The 24,892-nt window shown below is 33.8% G+C and overlaps 1 protein-coding gene across 2 annotated transcripts in view; it reads right to left on the bottom strand.

Annotated features, from left to right (window-relative positions):
- LOC150107326 (KH domain-containing, RNA-binding, signal transduction-associated protein 2-like) overlaps positions 1–24,892 on the bottom strand; it is a 163,282-nt gene that overhangs the window by 18,026 nt on the left and 120,364 nt on the right. For both annotated transcript variants that reach the window (XM_090391190.1, XM_090391191.1), the window contains exon 2: positions 2,574–2,719. In XM_090391190.1, the coding sequence (XP_090247316.1) occupies positions 2,574–2,719 (146 nt within the window). The remainder of the gene's footprint in view (positions 1–2,573; positions 2,720–24,892) is intronic.

Raw genomic sequence — 24,892 nt, 5'->3', positions numbered from 1 at the left:
ACGGTAATATATTTCAAACGGTAAAAGCACAAATTACAACTCATAAGGAGGTTGAAACGTTATTTTTCATTTTTAACTCGAAAACAGAAATGTAGAACTTCCAACAATATAACTTGGTAATAACAATTGACTAGTGGTAGGAATTATTTAACTAGATGACTGATCACGCGCATGCATTCTCGAATTAAATGAAATTTTAACTGTTGGCGAGAATATATCATGCATGCACTAGCAAGTAATAACGCAGAAAATATCTGCTGCCTTTATCTATTCAAAGAATTGTACATCAGCATCATTAATTGATTGAAGTGAAAACTAATATATTTTACATTTGAACTGCTGAAATTATTGACGCTGTAGTTAATTCGTGTATTCCGCATTAGATATTTACACATTACAGTGCAACTTGGAATATACTGGATTGAATTCATTTGTAGTTATCGGAAAAAAAATAATTTCCACCCATATTTTTCGATTATTTTTCCCCCTTCAAAATTTGAACTACGTTTTTCTATTGATTCGTTATAAACGAGAGATTTGTCGACGGGAAAACTTTGGTTCTGTACGGCTGCCATAATAGACAATAAAAGAAGAATGCAATTCAGATAAACTTAAAAGAATTCCATATCTTCACGTAGTTTCCGCTTGTTTTATGTCGTTCTATGCCTACTCTGAGCGAAAGCATTTAAATAAATTCCGATGGATCCTACATCGATTTTCACAAACTCGTGATAAACCTGCGCAGCCTTTCAGTAGGCGTACACGTCCTGAATAATGAATGCAAACATCAAGAGGGCTTCATTAGATTACACTGATCACCTACAGCTGAAAAGCTATGCATGCGCCAGTCATGGACATACACTCACTTCTTCTGTCTTTGAGAGAGAGAAGAGTGCTGATTTTCTCAATTCAATTCCCTCCTTTGCAAGTCCTACACTTATATCCATATCACAAAGGGCAGCAGTTGTTCTAGAAATGCAATAAGAATGGTAAAAAGAAATCTTAAGACACGTAGCTCATCTTCAGCTCAACTAAGTTACGGAAATCCTGCTTCTATAATTGAACTATTCTTTTGACGGCAAAGACCCTCACAACAGCATCTAGCCGTACTTCTTTTTTGACAAATGTATAAAAACAAGACTAGTTCTAGTATTGTCTATGTCTTATAAATAATACAGGTGGGTTATGTGTTCAATAGATATACATACCTCATATATAGATAGATCTGCATGCTTATAAAGAAATAGGTTTATTACTGTGCATTATGGTAAAAATAATTTTTACATTATTAAACTTAACTAAATACTAATACTAAACTTAAATTTTTTGATCAGACAACCTAAAAAGGAAGAACGTAATACTATTCCATGACAAACTATATAAATGCGATCTCCAATCATTTTTCGAAATTAAAAAACTCAGCCCTAGTATTAGTTTAAAAGGAATATTGTTTTTCGCTTTATGCTCCATGTAATGATACCTAAAATTAAGGGAAGTTCATTTCCGAGCCAATTGAAATAGCCAATCAGGAAATGGTAAAAGCGCAATGAAACTCCACAAAAGACACTCAGGATGAAAACGAAGCAAAGAATATATTCTACTTTCAAATCGGCATGATTTGTTGCGCTGCCATTTTAATAAGATGTATACCGACTTATGAAACCAGTTTCTGAGAACGAGGTTTAATAATTTAAAAAGGTCTATCCTCTTTATTTTCTTTGCCTTACTTCTTACTCAAGAACGTATGAAATTTTTAATTTAATCAAATTACTTCTTGCAGTTTATATTTAAGATTTCCTGATGAACTATCTGGTCAGGTTTTTTTAGTTCATCGACAGTCATTCACATGTATTATTAGCATCCTTATTAATGTAACAGATAAATGTCTTTAAAAATAAGAGAGCTATTACTAAACAAATATAAAACTTATTTGCATGTTCCTAACTCGTTCTCCTTCGTTCACATTTTTTCTCCTATCGCTGTGAATAGAACAAGTTTCACTAAACTCCGTTGTTCTTATTTCGGTTTGTTTTGCTAAATGGAGTAAATACTCCAACCAAATAAAAAGGATGACCGAGTTCATTCTGCTATTTTACACCGCTATTTCTGATCTCAGCTTAATCATCTCCTCGGTCCACCATGTTTTTTTTTTTGTTCAGCACCAACGTTCAATTTCCATCAACTTTCAGATAAATTACATATAAACTACTTCAACTCTTCAACTACAAACTAGTTGCAGAATTTATATGGTTATCACCGGTTACTTTTAGTATTTAATTTTTTTTTTGGTAAAATAATGCAACGTTTTTCATTACAAACACCACGAGTATTATTGTATATAAAAAGAAGCACTGATTTGTCTCGTGAGGTTAAAATTTATTAAATTCTGTAGGTAAATGAGCAAACTGGTTCTACAAGACCTCACACCTGAATAAAACATTAATTCCAAAATAAATACAAAAACATTGAGATTTTTCGGACTCCTATTTTCTCAATAACATTTCATATAACTTGAGCTATGCAATGTTTCGTTTAAAATAAACTCTTTCCTTATTTCGAAATTCACTACTTACATTAGGGTGATCTTTTACAGGGACTAGAACTTTGACTTGTAACCTTATTGGTCGACCTTTATGTATGTCTGTGCATGGCGATGACAATTTCATCGGACTAGATGTTTGACAATCTCTGTCTCCAGTCAGCTGAACCCTCTGAATTTCTAGAAATGCAAATTTGATATAAAATGAAAATTTATATAACGTGCATAGATAGTAGTTTACACACATACACTACACCCGCTTACACTGAATGGAAAAACATTATTTGCATAATAACTTTTTACGATGTAGTTCATTTTCAAATATAGCTGTCGTTCAAAAAATTATAAAATGCACTACTTTGCAATTCCCGAAAACCCTTTGATAATGTTTTGTAACAAAATTCTGAGCACCGAGTTATTAAGGGGGCAATCCTGTCCAGCAGTGCCTTGATATTTGTTGTTTATTATCTCTTGATTCAAAATTATGTTGTTAATCCATTTGGATCCTGTTTTATTAATTGGTGTCACTATCCCCCCCCACTCCAATTATCTCATATGTTATTGACGGTTTTCTTTGCTCACACCCTCTTGGCTTAGAGTCACTTTCATTCAAGAATATAACTGACATTTACTATTCCACAGACATTGATAGAGCAAGTCCGTTTGCTGATTTTTTTTTAAATTATTTCACCAAACATTAAGACTTGCATAAAAGTAGGGCAATGTATGCAGCTAATGTGCACAATGAAATCGACACCAAACTTTGCTGTATTTGCGCAAGTGTGGAGCAATCCGTCTAGTTACACGTGCTCCACGCATCTTCTTTCTTTGTCTGCATCATCGCTATTTGGGAAGGAAGGGGAGGAGGGGGATGATTTAAATCAAAATCACAGTTTAAATAAAAACTATTTCGTACACAACCCTTATTTTATTAATGTACATACACATTATAACATTTAATAGTACACGCATAATTGTTCGTTTATTTATTTTTTTAAATTATTTAAATTTATTTTTAAATAAAATATTTCATAAATTTTAAATATGCCTCGATAATGCTGTTCGAATTTAAAAGCCAACAATCTTATGTTGCATACACTAATAATAATAATACCAATCTCCATCCGGTGACTATTATATGCACTTATAACCTTGAATAGTGGGATACACATAGAAGGGAATTACAGTTGATAATTCTTAAGAAAAATAAAAAAAGTAAACTTAAGCCAGTAAACCAACAATGCGTGTGTGTTGTGTTTGAAAGAGAAAGAACTATACACTATGCAAATAATGCTATATGTATTTTGTCTTTCAAAAGTAGCTTTATGTTTTGTATTTGGTTAGCGCATTAGGTGCAAAGCCTGTTAAAAAAAAGGGAGGACACGTGTGAATGTCTGCAGCGCTGTATTGCGTCGAAATATCGCAGATATTCTCGATGGAATCAGTAGACTTTTGTAAGAAGTTTCTACGTTATTCTCACGGAGAATGTTATAAGACGTTATACAAACAAGGTAGTCTTCCCTAAAATGCAAATACAAAGCTTAGTTTTCGGGATTTCATGCATCACAATGAATTGAACATAAAAAAAAGGCAATAGAAATGTTTCTGAAAATAATTCGAATATTTATAGCGGCCAACAAATCTAAATGCATTTTACCTTGCTCTGAGTAGGTCTGCGAGAAGATCATGAAAATGCTTTGCATGTAATATTCACACGCTACGGCTTATGTCCCAAGCATCAACGACTAATCATCCAGCGTAATGTAAATTCATGAAAATCGTTGGGTGAACTTGATCTCATAGAATGAGATTTTTTAAAACAGAAAACCTGTTTCGCTAAAGCTTTGTGAGAAATTTTTATTAGTAATAAAATAAATTTAAAAGTTCATTTTTAATTTAATGCCGACAAATTCACTCTTTTCTTAACACTAAAATCAATACCAGACAGTTCTTTTATGACCGAGTCAAGTTTCTACAGCAAACAATATTGCATTCCACTAAAATATGGAATATTCTTCTATAATTCTGAAATAATGGTGCGTTGCTAGGCAACAGTGATTGTAGTTTGACTACACTATAAAGGTTTCTTATACATAGATGAAAGATAGCGATGCAATGTTCAAATCAAGTAAAGAATAGACTTGATGTTTTGTATAACTCATAAATTAAAATGTCATTTATAATTGAAACAAAAATAAAAATTCATACTATCTACAAAAATGCCAGCCCTCTTTATAAATGAAACTCCCGAAGACCTATTCGAATATATTTTTTCATTAGTAGAAATTGGATAGCACAGCATGATAATTACAGTACCACACACACACAATCATTCGTCCCAAATATTATAATTTGCTTAATACATCTGTAGAGGAGAAACTGGACGTATAAGCCCAACATTAATTACAGCTGACTGAAGGAAAAGTAATTAAATTACGTTTGCAGAAGTCGGGTGCAATTTTGTGTAAAGTACACTTGCGAACAACTGTTCACTGAAGATAATTAAAGCATGGCTATTACCTGAGGAAGCATTCAGATCTTTTAATACGCCGATAAGACAACTAGCAACCCTTAAAACCTCTGCAGTTTTGCTGTGCAATTTTATACGTGCGTAGTTTAGTTTATTTTTGTTTAAAATAAGCATTCTCTCAGCATAATAAAAACACAAATGCATGTTCTTTCCGACGGGAACTCCAGACTTAATTTAAGTAGAGAGGTTGAGTGGTCTTAAGCCGAAACTTTAACGAACTCTTCCCCAAGGTAACTGAATCTACAAAAGGTTCGTCGCAATAATGAAGAAAACCTAACCAGACCAATTGAAAAGACAATTGCCCAAGTAGCTTTATTACTATGGAGGAAAATGAAAACAGTTCCCCCTCGAGTGCCGCTTTTTTATTAAAGTACCGAAATGGTGACTCAAACGTATCTTCAAATTTTCTGGTGAATTCGTTCCTAGAGAAAATATTCGCATTTATATGCGAGAATTTCGTGTTGCTACTTTTCCCCACCAGGAGGGGAATATTTGTATTCCCTTTATGGCTGTAGAAAACCCTGCTGCATGTCAAATATGTCAGACAGATCGAGTGGAATATTAAGTACTGTCTTGAGGCACAGAGGAAATGAGTTCTTTTCGGGAGAATGCGATGTCCAAAACCCGCGTGAGAAATTCTTACTTCAACAAAGAATTGACTTCAAGGCAGAGCCGACTTGATCGACTGGTGTAAAATGGATCGTTTCTTCTGCATACTGGAAACTCAACATTGGTTTTAAAGCGAACTTTAAAACAGTCAGTAAAGAGCAAAGTGTACATTTTAAAATACTTTTTAAATTTAATTCTCCAACAGGTATAATCGAGTTTATCAATGACACCAGATTTTTATTAACATTTTTCAAATCGCGGTTTTGTAGAGGGCGCTGTTATTGTTTACTGATATCCATACGATTTGCCTAATATTTGTCAAGATAATACGAATTAAACATTTAGTAATCGGCGCTGCAAGTCTGGTTGCCCAAGTGCTTGAACATTTCTTGGTGGGAGACGAATATCACCTAGTTCAAGACTACCACCCTGCTTCCTCGCGGCTGGAAGTGTGGTCAAAGAGTTCCCTTGGCACATTTACAGTGCTGATGTACTACTGGTTTATGATCTTGCATGGATGGGATTCATACAAAAACAAAGTATCAGTGCAACATTCCAGTTCGCATATTTCTTAACGAAAACGAAAGATTTCTATGGAAAATTAATGCTGTGTAATAGGCTTAATTTTATATTTTATTTTATAATAATTTCTTATAGAAAAATCGGTACACTTCGGGTATGTAGATTCCGTTCTTAGGATTTCGATGACATTAATTTATTCACTCTTGAGTTATTGAAAAATTAGGAATGCACAAATGCATACATGAAAACCCGTTAAGAACAACAATAATAATGCAATTAATTAGGTATGGTGCAACGCATCAGAGATTTGTAGTTTTTTTTTCCCGTAACAGGTAAAGAAAAGAAAGCAAAGCACATTTTAAAGAAAAACAGAATTTAAATTCTCTTTATTCTTTTACAATTCTCATTTTGCATGTCTTCTAAACTAGTTTTTACATATGATCTCCATTGCATATTACGCAAGTTGAAATCTTCCATTATTTCCCTCCATCTTAGTCGAACCGTGGAGGGGTTAATGTTATTACTGGAGGGAGAAGCTAAAGGGATTGGGAATCACGAATACGTTCCATTCTAATAAGCCACTCAGCAAGAGAAAGGTCAACAGGTCAGCCACCAGATAGTGGACCGGATGGAACAAAATGGTAATTCGTTAACTGACTTCTGAATCAGCTGGTAAATATCATCACTACCAATTAGCCTGCAAGATGACACTAGAAAGCATCGGAGTAGGGAATCAGACAGTCAATACTAAATCCGATTCAAGAATCGAACCTTATACAGGTCTAATATCAAACAAAATTCTCGAGAAAAATGGTCCTTGATAAGCTGACTATTCCATATTGTCCAGAATGGTTACTTACCCCTAAAGTAATACGGTCTATTTTCTATGACTTTGGATATAACTACCGCAATATTTGCCAAAGATTCGTTTCAATAATGAATGATTCATTCACAAAAAAGAGCATTTGTTTTCTAAAGTGTCGCTATCTCCATAGTTTACGAGTCTGTCTCAAAATTACTTCGAGTTATCTGCTCATTTGTACTATTTAAAATGCTTCACGTTACGTGAATGGCATGCGCCCTGCAAACAAAATTTGGTCTAAGATGTTATGAAATACTACTGAAGCAACTAAAGTGACGAGGTTAGGGTATTGCGTGTATAAATTGCGAGTGTTTCTTCTCGTTGGTTTTCCTATTTTGAGAAATATAAAAGCCGAGTATTCGGGACTAAAAATTATCCAGTTTTGCGTGAGATCGGTCATACTTGGCCGATTAAAAAGCGTCCCTAGACAGGATTAGAACCAAGGCTTTACCATACAAGCTACTGCAAAATATTGAACGTTTGTAATCCACCTTGGATTAGAAATTCAAGGTTTGTAACAGCGGAGTTGTGCGGGTGAAACCGCAAAAAAATACCACGACGCCAACTCAATCTTTAAAAAAGACTTTCTACTAAGTCTCTTTTAAAGACGTAATAACCTGAACTCGTTGTGCAGATGCTGCTTTCACACACACACACGCAATCAGTACAAATCAGAAACGTTATTTAAAAATATTTTATACACAGGGCTAAACCTGAAAAAAAAAAAAAGGTTTGCAGAAGATAAGGGGAGAGGGTTTTTCTTGGATTCTTTCGAATTTTCAAGACAAGAGAATTTTTCAAATATTGGATTTATAAACTTTTTTGTTTTTGGTTTCAGAGATTTTAACTATTCTAAATTATTTCTATACGAAGACATTTAAAAAAAGATTTTTCCGCTGAGCTTCACCCCTTTTCAACCTCTCACAATATAACTTCCAAAACAATCTTTCTGAATGGTTAACACCTAAGCGATGAACTTCACTCGATGCTAAAAAATAGATTTGGATAAAGGAATAAATTTAAATTTTAAAAATATTCCAATGACTAGGGATTGGTGAATTAACGGTAAAGGAGCAATTTCCATAATTTGATAAAATGAACAATTCCTCGGCATTCCGAAAACTTGAATTTCAACTGAAAAAAAATGTCAATTCAGTGGCACCGATAGAACCGCTCTTAAATACCTGCAAAGCGCAAAATTAGTGCTGTAATTGTATGTTTGATTACTTGGACAATCGAAACCTGAAATTTGCACTTTGAAATTTAAAACGAACGAACATTGAAAATTTCCCTTTTTGTGCGTTAGGTCCAACAAACACGAGAAAAGAAAAATTATTACATACATAATTATACACGAGATTGTTTCTGACATTGAGAGGATTATTAAAAGATAATATTTTTTTCATGAGATTTGAATTAATTACTATACCGATTCAATAAAATGTGTACTATCTGCAAAATCGGAAAGTGTGTGAATATTATTGTTCGATAATAATGACGCACATTTCCAATTCAAATGACGGGAAGGTAAGTTGCATCATAAAGAACAGTGCATATGTTTATTGAACAAGATGTACGATAATATTGGGTATTATTCATTAATGTACTGTGATTAAAGTGACAGTGCAATGAACTGGTTGTCAAAGTCTAAATTCTCCCACACCTAACTAAGGAATATAAAATGTTCCATAAAATTAATAAATAATAAATAAATTAATAAATTAAAAATTAATGCCTGCTAATGCTTTTTGGTCCCCAAAGACAGTAAATGAGGCCGATTAGCGCCATTTGTTTGGAAACTGAGAAGCCATCTCACCCTTGGCCAATCATTGATAGCTGGCCGAAAACTATCAGAGATTTTCAAAGTCATCTTGAGAAGAGAGTATGGCAGTCATTTACCTACCTTTCATGGTCATCAACTCTATATATTACTGTCTGAAATAGTATGAATTGTAAGCTTCATTTTCTTGAGCTATGGGATTAAAATCCTTATGGGATTTAAAACCCAACTTGTCCGCGCGCCAGAGATTCACTAACTCGGAACTGGTCGAAGAAACTCTTAGAAGTTTTTTTTTTATAGTTGGCTACTAAAATATACCTTAGACTGGTCTTTCTGCGGGCGGCCTAGCACTGTACATGCAAACTCCATTTCCACAGCGATACACAGGTTTTGTTCTTAAACTACGTATTTTACAGTCGTAAGCAAACAAATGAATAATTAATGTGCTTGTAGAAACCGTTCCTGCGTCAGTGTGCTACAGGGATGCTTCAGTCACTCAGATTGACAAGCGACTATACCAACTTGCGTCGTAAACTTATACACTTCTCTCGCACGGGTGAAGCTGGCAATATTAGCGACTTACAGAGAAACTTCATGTTTTGAAACCCATACATCTGGATATCTATGAGTGAAGCGGCAGTGTCTTGGACGAATATGGCATTCCTCACTTGGAAATGACAAGGAAAATCCTATTACAGAAACACGCATTATGGACAAATCTTAATCGAATTACTTCTAGAAATTTAACCAGATAGGGCTAGGATTATCACAAAGGATTCTTAAAAAAAGATTACGATGTATCTTTACGCTAGCTGGAAATACTTTTTTCCAAAAAATTTATGGAGGAATAAGTTCTACTGTATTGAGATAACACTCTAGAAATTACGGGTCCAAGTAAAGATCCCCCCTTCCCCCCTTTAATCTTCAGACATCAGTCACATTGTAGATGACGCGCGAGCACGCACACACACACTTCAAATTCGTATCTAATTTTGTTGTTTCGCTATCAGTCTGCCAAGGAATAAAAACTGATTTTACGATATTTGACTACCTACTCTTTGTATCGCAACAAGTTGCTGATTAATTTACATCTCATACACTCTGCAACCTGCCAGTGTTGAGCTCGAATTCCAGATTAGAAAAATCTGCAAAACTTGTCGGTAAGGGGAAATGTTTTGGCAGGTGATGATAGATCATTATTCACTAGCTGTGTATATTCATAGAGACTGGCCTTTAAATTACAATTTAATAAGCGTGCGTTAATATTTTAGATTAATTATTTGCATATTTTCATGATTTAAAAAAGATTTCTGCGCGTTTATATTACGTGTACGTAGTAACTTATATTTTAAAAATAAATATGGATTTTGCGGTCTCGTTAATTTTGATAGTTTTTTAAAAATGCAAGGATGTTGTTTTAAAGGTAGCCGATATTTTATCGTGAATAATCCAATTAGCTGAAACAATCTTGAGTTTATTTGCTATGTAAAAATTAAGTTCATTTTATGCACTAGTGTTCATTCCTGATCCCATTTTTATAAGTGACTTGACTATCTTATCTTAGTTGAGACAAGTAAAATTACATAAACAATTGTAAGTGTAACTGAAAAAATATATTCTAGTATCATTTACATAAAATTTCATTAGTAGAGACATTTTCGTGCTTACTGCTCGAACACCTCTTATACATTTATAAGACGTAATGACATGAGAATATTTAATATTAAAATGCCCAGACGAGGTACCAATTTGTCAAGTTAATTCGCGAATGATGACTGAATATTTCAATATTATCTTAAACGCAAACAATAATGTAATTTGAAAAGTTCAAGCTATAAAAAAAGAAAAGATGTCGGTAAGAATGCTTCATAGGAATCGATCGCTTTTTTATTATCAAAGCACATTAGTCACAGCGAATAAGTTTTGTTCTTTTAGTATTTCGATGATTGAAACTACATTAGCAAACGGATGCATTGGGTAAAACTATTTTGTTTTAAATGGAGGGGGAGGGGATTTGGTCGCTGTTTCATCGTTTTATGCTGCTTTCTTGAATAACTTATCAACATTGTTATTTCTTATAAGCCAGTAAATTTTATCAACTGTGGTTAGAACTGAATACTCAAGGAAAATGAGTAACAAAATTACTTGAAAAAAAATGCTAATTCATTGATGCGCGGATGTGTCCTCAAGATTTCTTCTTTGACCAATCCCTTTAGACTTATAGGCGATTGGAAGCGTTTTACAGTTGATTGCAATGCCAATTTTCTTAAATAGTTAATTATTATTATGGAGAATAATGAATCAGCTACACTAACCTTCCTGAATTTATGCCACAAAATATTAAAAATTTGTTCAAGTCTACAGAGGAATATAAAGACAGGAATATTCATTTCTCTGGGAAAAAGGGAGAAGTGGAATTTGGACTGTTTCCAAATGATTCGCCAACAGATGCTGCGTTCTCTTCGCCAATAGATGGCCTGCTATGCATTAAAGTGGTCTTATTGGATGTGCCAAACATTCCTTTCAGAGCTATAAGAAATTAAATTTTCTGTTAAATACACACACGATTTGCCTTTTTTTAAGTGTGTGTGACTGAGGACTTTTCATTTATTTTAAATACACAAAAGCAACAGACCAATAATTTTTATCGCGTTCGCTTACTAACGGCAATGAGTGGTTGTTTTTCCCTATCAAGAATGCGCTTAAGTTTTTGAAATTTTTCGATTTATGCGGATTGATAACATTCACTTGTAATCGTCTTAGATACCAAAATGAATCTTGAGCTAAAATTCACCAACGATCATGCAAAAACTTTAAATGTATTTCATAAAGTCATTTATAAATTATTTAGAATATTCAGAATTTTAACCGTGCTCAACTACAAGCTTCATACGCTAAAAATGTAGTTTTCGTTAAACATTTAGCACTGATTATAATCAGCGAGTCTGCAAACTTACAAAGAACAACACATTCAACTTAAAGCTTTGAAGAGGAGGCTTCATTACCATGCTGCAGAAACCTAGAAATATTGCAGAATAAAATCTTAGAACTCAAAGCGCTGAGTGAGTACATAAGAATTTGCAGATCTCAAAGAATTCTTTGAGTTCTTTCATAAGAACTCAAAGAATTCTTATGAAATAGATTAATTCTTATCCAGGTATTAAGAACATTATATTATAATATAAAGTACATTATGTAAAAGTAAAATTTAGATAAGAAAAAGACTTTAAACTTTCTTCAGTTTGATACTAATCCATTCACGCAATTTTGTATCTGTCTCAAATTCAGTTTTGTACCCAATAATAACCTTTCAAAATTGCATTACAATATTGATTTGTTGTTGAATTATATCTACCAATGCACTGACTGTTCATAAATTTCGTCACATTACAGGATTTTTTATATTTATATGTAAGGCAATAAGTCATTACGAATCACAAAAATGAAGACATTAAAAATTATAACTACGACTGTGGCTAATATAACATTTAATTTCTTCATAAATTATAGTGGGGTATTCAACTGTAGAATGCGATCCTTAATAGAACATGGCTACAGTGTGACCTAGTTTTCGCCCATCAAAGTAAATATATTCAACGCTTCTTTAGCAATATTTTAATCAGCAAAAAAGAAAAACGATTATGTTATCGGACAACTAAATTCCATAAGAATAGGTCTTTTCAAATTTCTTACAGCAAGAAAAAACAATAAAAGGATCTGTTTTTCTTTGTTTTATTTCTTAAAAATGTCTCGTATATTGAATAGAGTGTTCGGTTTTAAACTGCGAACTCTTGATTCGTCAAACAAGGGATATGAAAGTCAACAGCACTGAAGTAAAAAATTATACGAAACAATCCATCAGTCTCATCAAGTAGGGAAGAATGCAGATACTAAGGAAATGATCACATGAAGAAAAGGCAATAAACGACAAAAAATATGGTAATTGTTTCTAGTTTCATGTTACCGAGGTACTCAAAGTAAAACGAACAAAAAAGAAATGTTAATTGCTTCTAAATAAGAAACTCCCTTATTTCGTCAGGTGGAGTATAATTTCGAGTTTTTCAAGCGCTGCATGATTTATAAGCTGCAAGGTGAATAAAGGAAAAACAAAAATCTCATTTTGAATAAAGTCTAAGAAATTCGATATGTGCTTTGAAACAAAATAAAAGTCTGAGAGGATCTTTATGTACATTTCATTGCTCGTGCAATGCCGAGCAATATTTTTAAGATAATCTTCAGACTTCTGTAGCTGGTGGATATTAGAAATCTGAAGACAGATAACTGTTTTTATTGGTGCAATGCATCACTCCAGTTCTTGTTTAATAATAAAACGATGTTCCTAATTTGTTTCCCTTTTCTAGTGTCTTTAAATTGCTTCCACATAACATTTCTTTGTATTGGATCAGTGAACACGGGTATCTAAATATATTAGTCTCCAAATAGTGCTTAAATTGCTTTTAGGAAAAGTTCCGCTGCCCAAAGATGTTAGTTTCATCAATGCATTTTGGAGTTCAGATTCCAGTGATATCCATTCGCGTTTGCTTAGGAGCTAACCCAGCCATGGGCAGCTTTTACATTTGGTCACAAAAAGTGCGTATTAAGGAATATTGGTCGTTTCAAGTTTTCACGCTGCTGCAGTGTATAATTGATTTTTAAATAATTAAAGATGCTATAAATTTATCAGAATGTAAAATACAAAAGAAACTTTTATATCCAATGCTTCGAAAATTAAGTTAATAATTATAAATTACGTAACGAATTTTGTTAATACAGCTTTTTCAGAATATAGATTGCAGTACTACGAGGAAATAAAATGTCTTTGACGTAAGATGGCTTTTAATCGATATTGTCGATTCGTGTTTGAGTTTTATTTATATTCTGCATGAAATACATTAAAGTTCTATACTCAGAACGAACCAGTGACACTTGTTTTCGATAAAGTGGTAGTTCAGAGGATGAAGAGATGAACATGACTTTCATAGTAATCGTATGCGTTTTGTTCAATGTTAAGTGTGATCTGTTTTTATGAATATTATCCCATGATCTGAGGATTATAATTTGAAAATGGACCACTCAAAAACACGTGGTTAGGTAAACCATTGGCTTGGCTCATCACAATCGTGTTTGCTAATTAGTATATTAATTATCTTAAAGCAACATCTATTTTGCCATAAATCATTTATTATATTTTCTGAAATACAAAAACTAAAGCAACTAATTTGAAAAACGAGGTAATATAGCAGTCCATTAGCGCTGTATATGCGAGTGATGTGCTATTGTGGAATGCTTTGAAGTGGAATGAACAAAGGATGTGTGCAAAAATTCACAAAATTTATGAATAAAAAAACTAATTCCATTTAAGATCAGATTTGTTTTTTAAAAAATCTTCGGCATCGCTAATCTATCGTCGCCATTCAAGTCAAGAGATGTAATAGGACTTCAGAACGTCTCCCTGAAATTGCTCTCCTGTCTTCTCTAGCTTCTAAAGCACTTCCAAAGTATGTTCAGTAGCAACACACCATTTTGTCATAGACGCAACATATGCAATTCACCGTTATGTGGAATGGAAAATTGACTTCAAGTGCTTACACTCACGTCTTTATCTGATATGTATCAGGTCCAGAAGAGCGAACGTGCTTATTGTTGTAGGCAGGTAAAAAAACATTTTTCGTTCACCAATAGATTCCACCTTTCAGAGTGAATCTTGAAAGAAGTTTAAGGTCATCCCAAAGAACGAAAAACACTAACATGATCTTAAGAACTAGTAATTTTTGTTTTATATGATCAAACACACAAAGATACACGAAAAATAATATTTTTAGAAACAATTTATTGTTTAACACTACTAGTTTGATGAAATTATCACTCGATCCTTTCTTACAGCAACCAGGTTAGCCAATGATAGCAAAACACTTTGGTGGAAGTAAAGAAAATACATTTGATCTTCTCAAGCAGTCTTATCAACTCTCTACGTGCGATGAAATAATCGAAATAAGGAGTTTTGCTTCCGCTGACGGGAGAAAAGAGGTTTGTTTTTGTTAGTTATCAAGAGACAAATGGCCACGAAAACCTCCGCTAATAATTACGTCTACAACTAGCAGTAGAGGGTTATCGATTGCTTTTGTCAGGACCAAAGACACTGTTATCGCCAGGAGACTATTTATCCGATGGTGCTTCCTCGACAGACACCGCTTGCCTCAGGTTAGTGTCATCCACTTCCTCGTCTAGACTAGCTGCTCTAGAACAGTAAATAAGGGCATTAAGAAAGTCATTTGAGACTCCAGTAAAACACTCGTTCGCTTGCCTCACATCATTGTGGATGAAGATCACGTCTGAGTGACAATTTAAAACACCGCCGAACACAAAAGTTTAAACGCGCCTCTCGGTTATTTTTCTGAATTATTGGAAATAGATGGACCTCTTCCGGGCCCACTCTTGCTACCGTATAGATCTATCTCACAAGGGAGATGTGCGAAAACAGCTTTGAATCACACAAGTACTTTGCAGAGAACAAATCTATTTGTTCTTTTCTTCTTTGGTGTGACTGAATTGAGTTTGAAACAAGTTCGTGGTTATACCGAGTTGTAATCCTTATCTTAAATATGTAGACATGTTTTTATAATTGGCAATATTTTATAATTCTAAAATCCAATGTTTAAGTGAATAAGCTCCACTGCTGCATAACTCTCTTCTTCCGAATAATTATACGGCTTGAGGGAATTTTAAACTATGATACACATGATGCCGCGGTCGGCATTTATATTGGAAGGATCTCTGTCTACTCCTAGCTTTTTTATGAGGACTCCATTCCACAGTTAACTGTCAAAATATTCCATTTTGATGTCTTTATATCAAATGTGATCTACGTCCCAGATTTTGCTGAAGCTAACCGTAGATTAAGTCAGGTTTTGCACAACTCAAGTTTGAAAAGCAAGGACCACGGGCACATGCGTTGATTGCGGTTGTGAGATCGCTTTACTTGCTGGGGATTTACTGGTGAAGTTTACGAAATAGGGATGAGATTATGTCTCATCGTTTGAGTTAAACCGATTTGTTTGGGCGTTTCTGTTATAGTGACCAAGTTGCAATCAATGAAATTCCTGTAAAGAAGAACTCTTCTAGTTCCTCCTTACAAGAAGGTTCATTGATTTTTCTCTGGAAAATTTAAACAATAGGGTCATAACACGAGGCTACCTTAAGGTAACTTTTTTGAAGTGGTGTCTGTGCGTCCTCTGAAAAGACCCGATTTATGGGTAAATAATCATCAATTCCATGCCAGAGCCTTGTTAGAAGAACCCATGTTGAAGGATTCATAATTGTATGAATGTTTTGTAAGTTTGGACAAAAAAATTAGATTTACTGAATTATATTCTCCCTCTTTACATTCCGTGAACATGCAACCATTATAATCCAAAGAAATATCTTTTGATGGCATTTTTAATTCGGATAGCATAACGAGATTTGGGAGCGAGAGAACTAGACAAATGGCATCTATGTTATGGAGACAGATATTATGCTAAGCTCCATCAGCGATGAATTTCGTCTGGCAAATTTTTCCCAAATCATGCAGTTTTCGACTGTCGTGGCAGCACAAAGTTTACAAGACTTCCCTCGAAGTATTTGCGGCATCACTTGGTGGTTTAGTACCATTTCTAACATTGGCTTCTCCATATGGCGATAAAATCATTACTGGAAGGTCCGTTATAATTTATGTTCGGTTCATTACGTTCAAGTTTACATTATAAGAATACTGTATAATAACTGAACATTCATGATCTCGAAATGTCGCAGAATACGATAATATGTCACGCGGTCAATGTCGGTAACGAGAATTGATGATGATTATCTCTCGTGCAGTTCCAGTTAGATAAGCTATTAATCCCGGCTTTGCTATCCAGAAGCATAATGTAACCAGCTAATCACGTAGATTAAACTACAACATATTAATCTCGCTTCCAGATGTTCATCACGTGAGTTTCTCTATTCAAAATATACTCTGACGAAAAAGAGACAATTTTAATGAGCCTCTTTTGATGTAGGACGAAGAAAAGAATTGCAGAATAATAAGAAAACGCCGTAATTTATTGATCCATAATATCACCGACGAGAAACACCAACTACGTGACGCATTTTAATGAATGTTAAGCTGAACATTTTTCCTCGAAATTAAATGAAGTTGACATTTTCAGAATGCATTTTCAAATACGTTGCTAATAAATTGAATTACCTACTACAACCCAAGCAAAACGCACAATTTTTTTTCTACTTGTTTTCTTTTTATTTATTTCCTACAGTTAACTTTAAATGCTCTCATATAAGAGAGAACAATTTTAAATGAATTAGAAGAAACGGTATTCCTATTATGGTGTTATATAGTTGATTCTTATAAAGATAGAATTGTCCTATTTTTATATTAATGGGTGCAAGTTTTAGTTTTAATATAGATTTATAATTTTATTTCTAATGCAAGCTGAATCCAGGAGCATCATTTATTGCCTACTAGAATCCGGCTAAAGCATGATCGACTATCCTCACGCGTCTCCCTTGAGTTCATTTTAAGTAACCTGAAATATTTTCTTACATATTGAAACGTGGTGGTCTCTCAGTTCTTTTGAGAAATTATGAAATCTTCCGGTTGTATTTTTAACAAGTAGATTCAATTGCTATCGGTATGGTAAAAAATATTAATGACAAAAACCCCTTAGTGCAATTCGCAAGAAATAAGAAATTTAATAACATTTAAGAAATATGCATAGTTGGACATAAACTTGGAAATATTTCTATTTTGTAAAACTCCTAATGCCTTGTTTTAGCCCCTCTTAGAAAGTAGATGCAAATATGATGTGCTAGTATAAAGTGGATACCAATCTTCGATTTAAAGAATCAAAGCAACGGGAATTGAATCCAGGACATTTCAACCAAATGGCATCCTTCTGCACAAATATTGATATTGTGGATGATCACTGCAATGCTAACCACCTCTCGTATCGAAGTAACCAACGAAACGTTTGTTTTATTAGGGTAAGGATCAAGTGCCTTCTATGAGCCTTCTATGAGCGTATACGTACTCTAAGAACAATATCTCAAAACTTTTGAAAATCATTTCTTCGACTTCGTTACTCAATCAATAAAATGAAAGTTGGCATGAAGGAAGACGTGACAGACTTCAGTTTTCCTCCCAGAAAACATTTCCAAGATTGAAAAATATAAAAGTAGTCGAAACTACAGCACGCACATAATCAGGGGAAGATTGCATTTTTCCGCACACACGTCAATCTCAACTTTAGAAACAAGTCTGATATAATTCAACTAGTCGGAAGAAAATCCAAACCATAATTTATCATAATTTCCTCATCATTTGTAGGAAATGATTCGAAACAGTGCATTAAAACTTTTCCAAACTTTTAGCCTTTAAATCAGGCTAACTTTGAATCAAAACCGTTAGTGAAAATGGATAAAAACGTAACGCAATTCCAACTAATGAAAACAAATGCAAATCTATTGATGCCTAAATACCAATTTTCGGTTTTGCTTTCTTAATCTTTAGGTAAACAATAGAAAAAAAGGTAAATCTTAAAATTGGACATTATTTCTACTAGATGTATCTTTTGTTTACGTATATAGCAATCACAAGAATAAAACATGCAACTTTCTTACATAGGTTCATAAATTGTTCATAGTTAAGATCTAATCCGCTTTTATATAATGAGATTTCCTATTTAATCAATTACGCAGTTTTCCATAAAGTGCTTTCAAAATAAGCAAGTTTAACAGAATTCAGAAATCCCTCCTGCACTGGATGATGAATTAAAGGTCTCTAGAGACTCATGTTCCATTAGGCTACGCAAGCAAAAAATTGCCGATCTGTAATAAGACAAGAGAAGCGCCAGTAACTGACAGATTTAAAGCACGTCTTATCCCCTAGTCATAAACAGTGTAAGAACAGCATTACTGCCCCTCCTCGCTCACCAGATATCAACCACTTACATCACTCGTTAATGTATCCACTTTTTATCTCCGCCATTGATCGGACATTAATGTTGCTAATTTTCCCATCACAGTTGACTGAAGAGGCATCTTTCCCATGCGGGACCCAATGACAGGTGACACTAATTGTTAGTGAACTAGTCTCGTTCCATTAGTACACACACTTTCCAGATCTTGTAAAAATTATGCACGCGCCGCCACCACCGTCGCCAAGAGGTTTATTGTTTGCGTGTTCAGATCAATGGATGTAGCGGAATACTTCGCTCCATAGCACATCGATTGTTTCCCAGAAATGGAGCGGAAAGTTTTCATATCGATTGACATCATGGCAGCTGAAATTTATACCGCAACAAGTTTGTTTATTGTGGTTGTACTCTCGTTGCATCTGCATAGGATACACTGATCTGAATGGATGGTTAAAATGATGATTAGGTAACCCTCTTATTTACTAATCCCACAAGTCTACTAACGCACCACTTTTTTGTTTACTAGATATTTTAGAATATTTATTATCCTTTCCACGAATGGGTGTTAATATTCAAATATATTTTTTATAGTAAATTTTAATTTTACAAAAAACATAAACAAAACATTTAGGTTTAAATAAAGTTTATATAGAATTTTCTAAATACTTTCTAAAATAATTATTATTTTGTCCTTTTGTTCAGCCTTAGGGAAGAAGTCATGTCAATTATAAATTCTTTATTTTCAGTTGATTATTGCATTTCATCTCTTGGCTGAGGAATAATTATGAGAATCTGTTTATATTCATTTATTATCAAGGATATGATTTCTGATATTTTCTCTACAGCTAAGAAAAAGACGATGAAGTAATGATAAGTACTAAACATGGCACATAGATAACGGCATACTAGAGTGCACGTGAGCAGAATGTTCTGCCCTGAATGTTTTTGAATACACCCCCCCCCCACTCAAAAGAAAGCTGAGCCCACTCATCAAAGTGGGCTCAGTCTTCTTTTGCGTAGGGGGGGGGGGGAGTGTATATGGCTCTTCTGTTTTGCAAGGATTGAGGGAAAACATAAGGTAAACCGTATTTTCAGATATTTTACCAGACTCATGTTTGTTCGGCATCATCGGCCTCTAAATCACCTTTCTTAACACTACTTTCGTAGTGTTAAGAAAGGTGATTTAGGTTTAAATATTCCGGTAAACAGAATATTCTGTTTGGAAAGTCGAGTTTATGATTATCCTCAAAGGAATAGTGTAAGAATGGATTCACACTCACGAAAATTACTCATCTCTCTTCTTTTTGGTTTGCCTCTTGATCGCCTTCCTGCAATGATTCCATTCAAGACTGTATTTACTGAGAGAAGATTCTCGAGTGGTGTCTAAACCATCTTAATTGTTGTTGAAGAATTATAATATATCCTCTATGATTCAATTTGTTTCGCCCTGCTCATTTGTTCGGTTCTGGCCAGCGTCTTATTTTTCTTAAGTATTTCATTTCGGATGCTCTGATTTCCTGCATTTCTTTCTGATTGAGTCCCCGTGTGTTGTAAGTATAATAATAATGTTTTTATAGAGTTTGAGGCCTTCTGAAATGCCGTTATTTTCCATATTTTGTTTAATTTACTCACATTAGACCATCCCTTGTTAAGTCGGTATTTTACTGTTTCTGTGTTGTCGAGGTTATGAGTAATGATACTACCAAGATATGTAAATTGCTTTACTTCTTCAAGTATATGATTTTCCAAGTTTATTAAATTGTTTTCCTCATGTGTTCCTATTTTCATTCTTTTAGTTTTGCTTAGATTGATTTCCATTCCAAAAATTTTGCTTTCTTCATTTAAGATTTGTCTTTTGCAATTGTGCTGTAGATTCTGCAAGAATAATATCGTCTGCATGAATTTGCATATTTCTTCGAGATGGATAATAAATACATTTGGTGAGAGAAGGCAATCCTGCATGATTTCTTTTTCTATTTTGAATTTGTCAGTTTTTATTTTATTAAACTTTACAGTTGCTTTGGTATCTTTGTAATAATTCGTATAAAGGTTTGTAGTTTTCTGAATCTAACGTCATAGATTTTAGGATGTTCGTTTTGTTCCTGTTGGAATCCAATGAAATATTTATTTGAGATCGATAAAACTGCAGTATGTATGCTCAGTACTTTTCAGCCAGGCTTTTAACTGTAAAAATATGGTATAGAGTATAGACCTTTCCGGTCTGAAGCCCGCTTTTCTTCTCCTATTGTCCCATTTATTAAAATCTAGATTCTATTTTTTGTGATGCGTGTGAAGATTGTGTAGCTATGACTTAGCAATGCTTTGAGTCTATAATTTTCGCACCTTCGTTTATCTTCCTTTTTGAGAATTGGTATATGATGCCTGTCTTCCAGGCATCTGGAATTTCACCGGAAATTGATAGCTGCTATGCCACCATATTTCCACAGCTCAGTAGGACATTCACCATAACCAGGCGACTTTACCCAGTTCATTTGGTTTAACTGCATTCAAAATTTCTTTTATTATGAATAGTGCTTTTTCTCTTTCGGTCTCTTCATTTGTACTTTTGAATTCTTCTTCCCTCCGGAAAAGTATCTGGTAATATTTGTTCCAATTTTTAATCTCTCTCGGACGGCTCCAGTTTCAATATTATTTTTATCTTTCATATACAGAATGGTTTATGTAGCCAATTCTTTAACTTAGAAGGAATCAAATTTTGTTGATAAAGATGGAGCATCTCAAAAAGGATTTAAATTATTCTAAATATCATTTGCTTTATATCTATAATTGAATTTACATCATGATGCATTCTGCTCATGATGTAAATTCTACTCAATATCTTTATTTTCAGAAAAGATTTTGAATCTTTTTAAGATCATCCCATTAGTTGATGATATTGCTTTATGTGTGGTTTCCGTTCATTAGATGTCGCGCCTCCTCTGACATCTGTTGCATCTCAATTACAAGATCATTCACAAACGCAATTAACCAGAAGGTTGTTGTTTAACTTTTTAATTATCCCATGCTCCAGCGCTTCTACTGTGGAAGGGGACGAACCGATCCCAAGAGATGCAGCATTTACATCCACCAGTTTTTAAGAGGTGCATTGAACAGTGATCGTTTATTAAGTTAGTGAAAGCAATTATATGACCATACATTCTAATTTCATCTCTTTGTAGAAGTCGTTGGGGGGGGAGTCTCGCTAATGCGTCACGAGATCAAACATAGGACACAAATATTTCTTGTAGCACAGGAAGTCAATACGTGTTACCGAATCCATAGAGGAATGTACGGGGGAATTATTGATTAATGAACTGTAATTAGTCTTGTAAAAGATGATGTTCTTTATTTTCAAGTATTTCTTTGTTTTTTTTTAATCAAGACGTTTCATTTTTCATATTCTGAATGCTTCAGGCGCTATTTGTAGTTGGGAGAGGAGTCATCCATCTTCAGTGCTAGCTCTCATTAATCAACACAAGGCATTGTCTCCCCTGACATTAATTCTTTTGCCTTTCACTTGTGACAAAACGCCTAAGATATATTTTCGCAAAAACGACATTGAGAAATGAACTGAAATTAAAGGGGAAAAAGAGTCCAAATACAAACCCTGATCAGTTTAGTTAAACATGGATTCTATTAGAATCGAAAATGATTAACTTACTATGATATGATTTTATTTCGTTATATTTTTCATAATGAATGAGTAAATAATTTCCCAAATAAAATTCATAAATAATTGTATAAATAACATCATCATCATGCGTATCAAGGATTTAGGCCTAGCATGGCCTGTTCCGGCCTTAGAAGTCATCGTTGAATCTCTTAAGAGGACGTCCTGGTTTTCTTTTCCTCATGGTTTCTAATTTAAGGCTTGGTAATTGTTGTTAATCTTCCTGTTTTCATTCTTTGAACGTGTTCCATCCATTTATGTTTATATTTTTTAATTTTTTTCAATTACTGGTTCTTGGTTTAATTCTTTCCTAATTTCTTCGTTTCTTTTGTGATCAAATAGGGTATACTTTGCAGTTTTTCTCATAAACTTCATTTCTGCTGTTGTTAATCTTTGTTTGTCTTTTTGTTTTATTGTCCAGATTTCGCTTCCATACATTAAGACCGGTAGAGCTAACGTATTGTATACTTTTAGTCTGGTTTGTTTTTGAACTAGGTTTGGTTTAAATATAGAGTTAATTACACCTGTTATTTTTTAAATATTTCACAATTTTTAGATTTATATCTTTTTCATGTGTAATCATATATCTTAGGTAGTAAAATGAATTCAGGTTCTTGCTGGATCGTTTCCTTTAAAGGTCATAGTTTTTGATTTTTCCGTTGATATTATCATACCATAATCTTTGGATATCTCATTTAGATCTCAAATAGCTTTCTGTAAGTTATCATCAGAATTTTTAATTATTATTTGGTCGTCGGCAAAGAGGAGAGTGTTTAAGTTAACTGTAGGTGAAAGTTTAATTCCTTGATGTAAATTTTTTATTCCTATTTATTATTATTTCATTTAGATAAATATTAAAAAGAATTGCTGAGAGGGGACATCCCTGTCGGACCCCTTGGTTTATCTCTCTCGTATATGATAGCTCGTGATTTAATCTTATTTGTATTTGATTATTTTCATATATACTTGTGATAGCTTTTTGGATATTATTTGCTATATAAATTAATATGTATAAATAACGCTATTAAATTATTGACATATTCACAATTATCGAATCATTTAAATGCTTAGAATCAAACTACGTTAAATTAAATTAGAATGGAACTCACGTAGTTCAAACCAAGGCAACTGCGAGACACAAGATTATATTTCCATAAACTCTGCTAAATAAAATTTAAGTCTTTTTTTTATATAAATTTGACTATAAAATATGGATGGATCTATAATATTCTTCATTTTACTTCCTTGTTTGTTCTAAATGGAAGTATGTAGTCTGTATACTTTAGTATTTCGAAAATTAAATGAATTCTAAAAACGATGTAGAAAGAAAAGAGGAACTCAATTGAGGTTCAACTGTTTTTCTCTCCTCATAGAACAAAAATACATCAAATGAAGAACAAAGGAATTCGACCAACAATAACTGCTGAAAAGTTCTAAGTACCATTCTTTAAAAAATGGCGTTAGCGTCAGAATTTACTTGAACTCCGAAACAATCTTTAGTTTAGAGTTGACGTAATCGTCACAAGAGCCATCAAGAATCCGTAAGGTTCTGCTTATAATTACTAGCCTTTTAGAGCACGCCGAATAAATACGTTTGTTTTAAGAAAAATCTTTCATTTGAGAGCTTACGATTTCCAGTTTAAAATTCCAATTTACCCCCCTAATAATTCTTTGTGTCGTCACGTACAGCCATTAGCCAGCTTCACTTTTATCCTTCGTGCCATTCTCATCACGAGCACTCAGTATACGTGAATAACACTTATCTCTGCGAACTGTTCCACGTGCCCATTGTTAAGCACGCACTCACCATTACAGTGCGTTCAACTACTGACAAAATTCTCCACCAAACTACTTTAAAGCTACTAGCACATTGCGGTACAAATCCTGATGTTGCTGATGGGGGAAAATGATACTATTAAGCGTAATAACCCTTAAAATTTAGTACTGTTCAAATCTTCTACGGGAATGTGTGTGTGTGTGTGTGTGTGTGTGTGTGTGTGTGTGTGTGTGTGTGTGTGTGTGTGTGTGTGTGTGTGTGTGTGTCAACACATTACTTTAAATGCTGCCGAAAGATCATTTTCCAGAGATGAAAATGCAATTAATGGGAAGTTACCAGGACAACAGCAAGCATAAAGAAAGATTTGCAAATATCTCGGATGTCATTCTACTCCTTTGATGGATGATTTTTATTTACTGGCTCGGAATAAAAATTCTACACAGAAATTTGTGCATTTAAATTCTCTCTCAATATGGACATAGATTGAACTATTTATTATGTGAAAGCACAGATAATCGCTCTGCCTTTATCTTATCAACCCTTTCTTTAATGCCTGTGACCGACTGGAATATTTACATCGCAGCGTCTGCAGATTTAAATGTAAGAACTAACTCAAAGGAAATAAATGACGTTAAGAAAATGGGCGGTGG

This window comes from Typopeltis vanoorti, chromosome 4 (assembly GCF_054136105.1).
Source record: "Typopeltis vanoorti isolate ZY-2024b chromosome 4, IOZ_Tvanoo_1.0, whole genome shotgun sequence".
Classification (NCBI taxonomy): Eukaryota; Metazoa; Arthropoda; class Arachnida; order Uropygi; family Thelyphonidae; genus Typopeltis; species Typopeltis vanoorti.
Note: the sequence above shows the minus strand (reverse complement) of the source record. Positions and strands in the feature narration are given on the sequence as shown.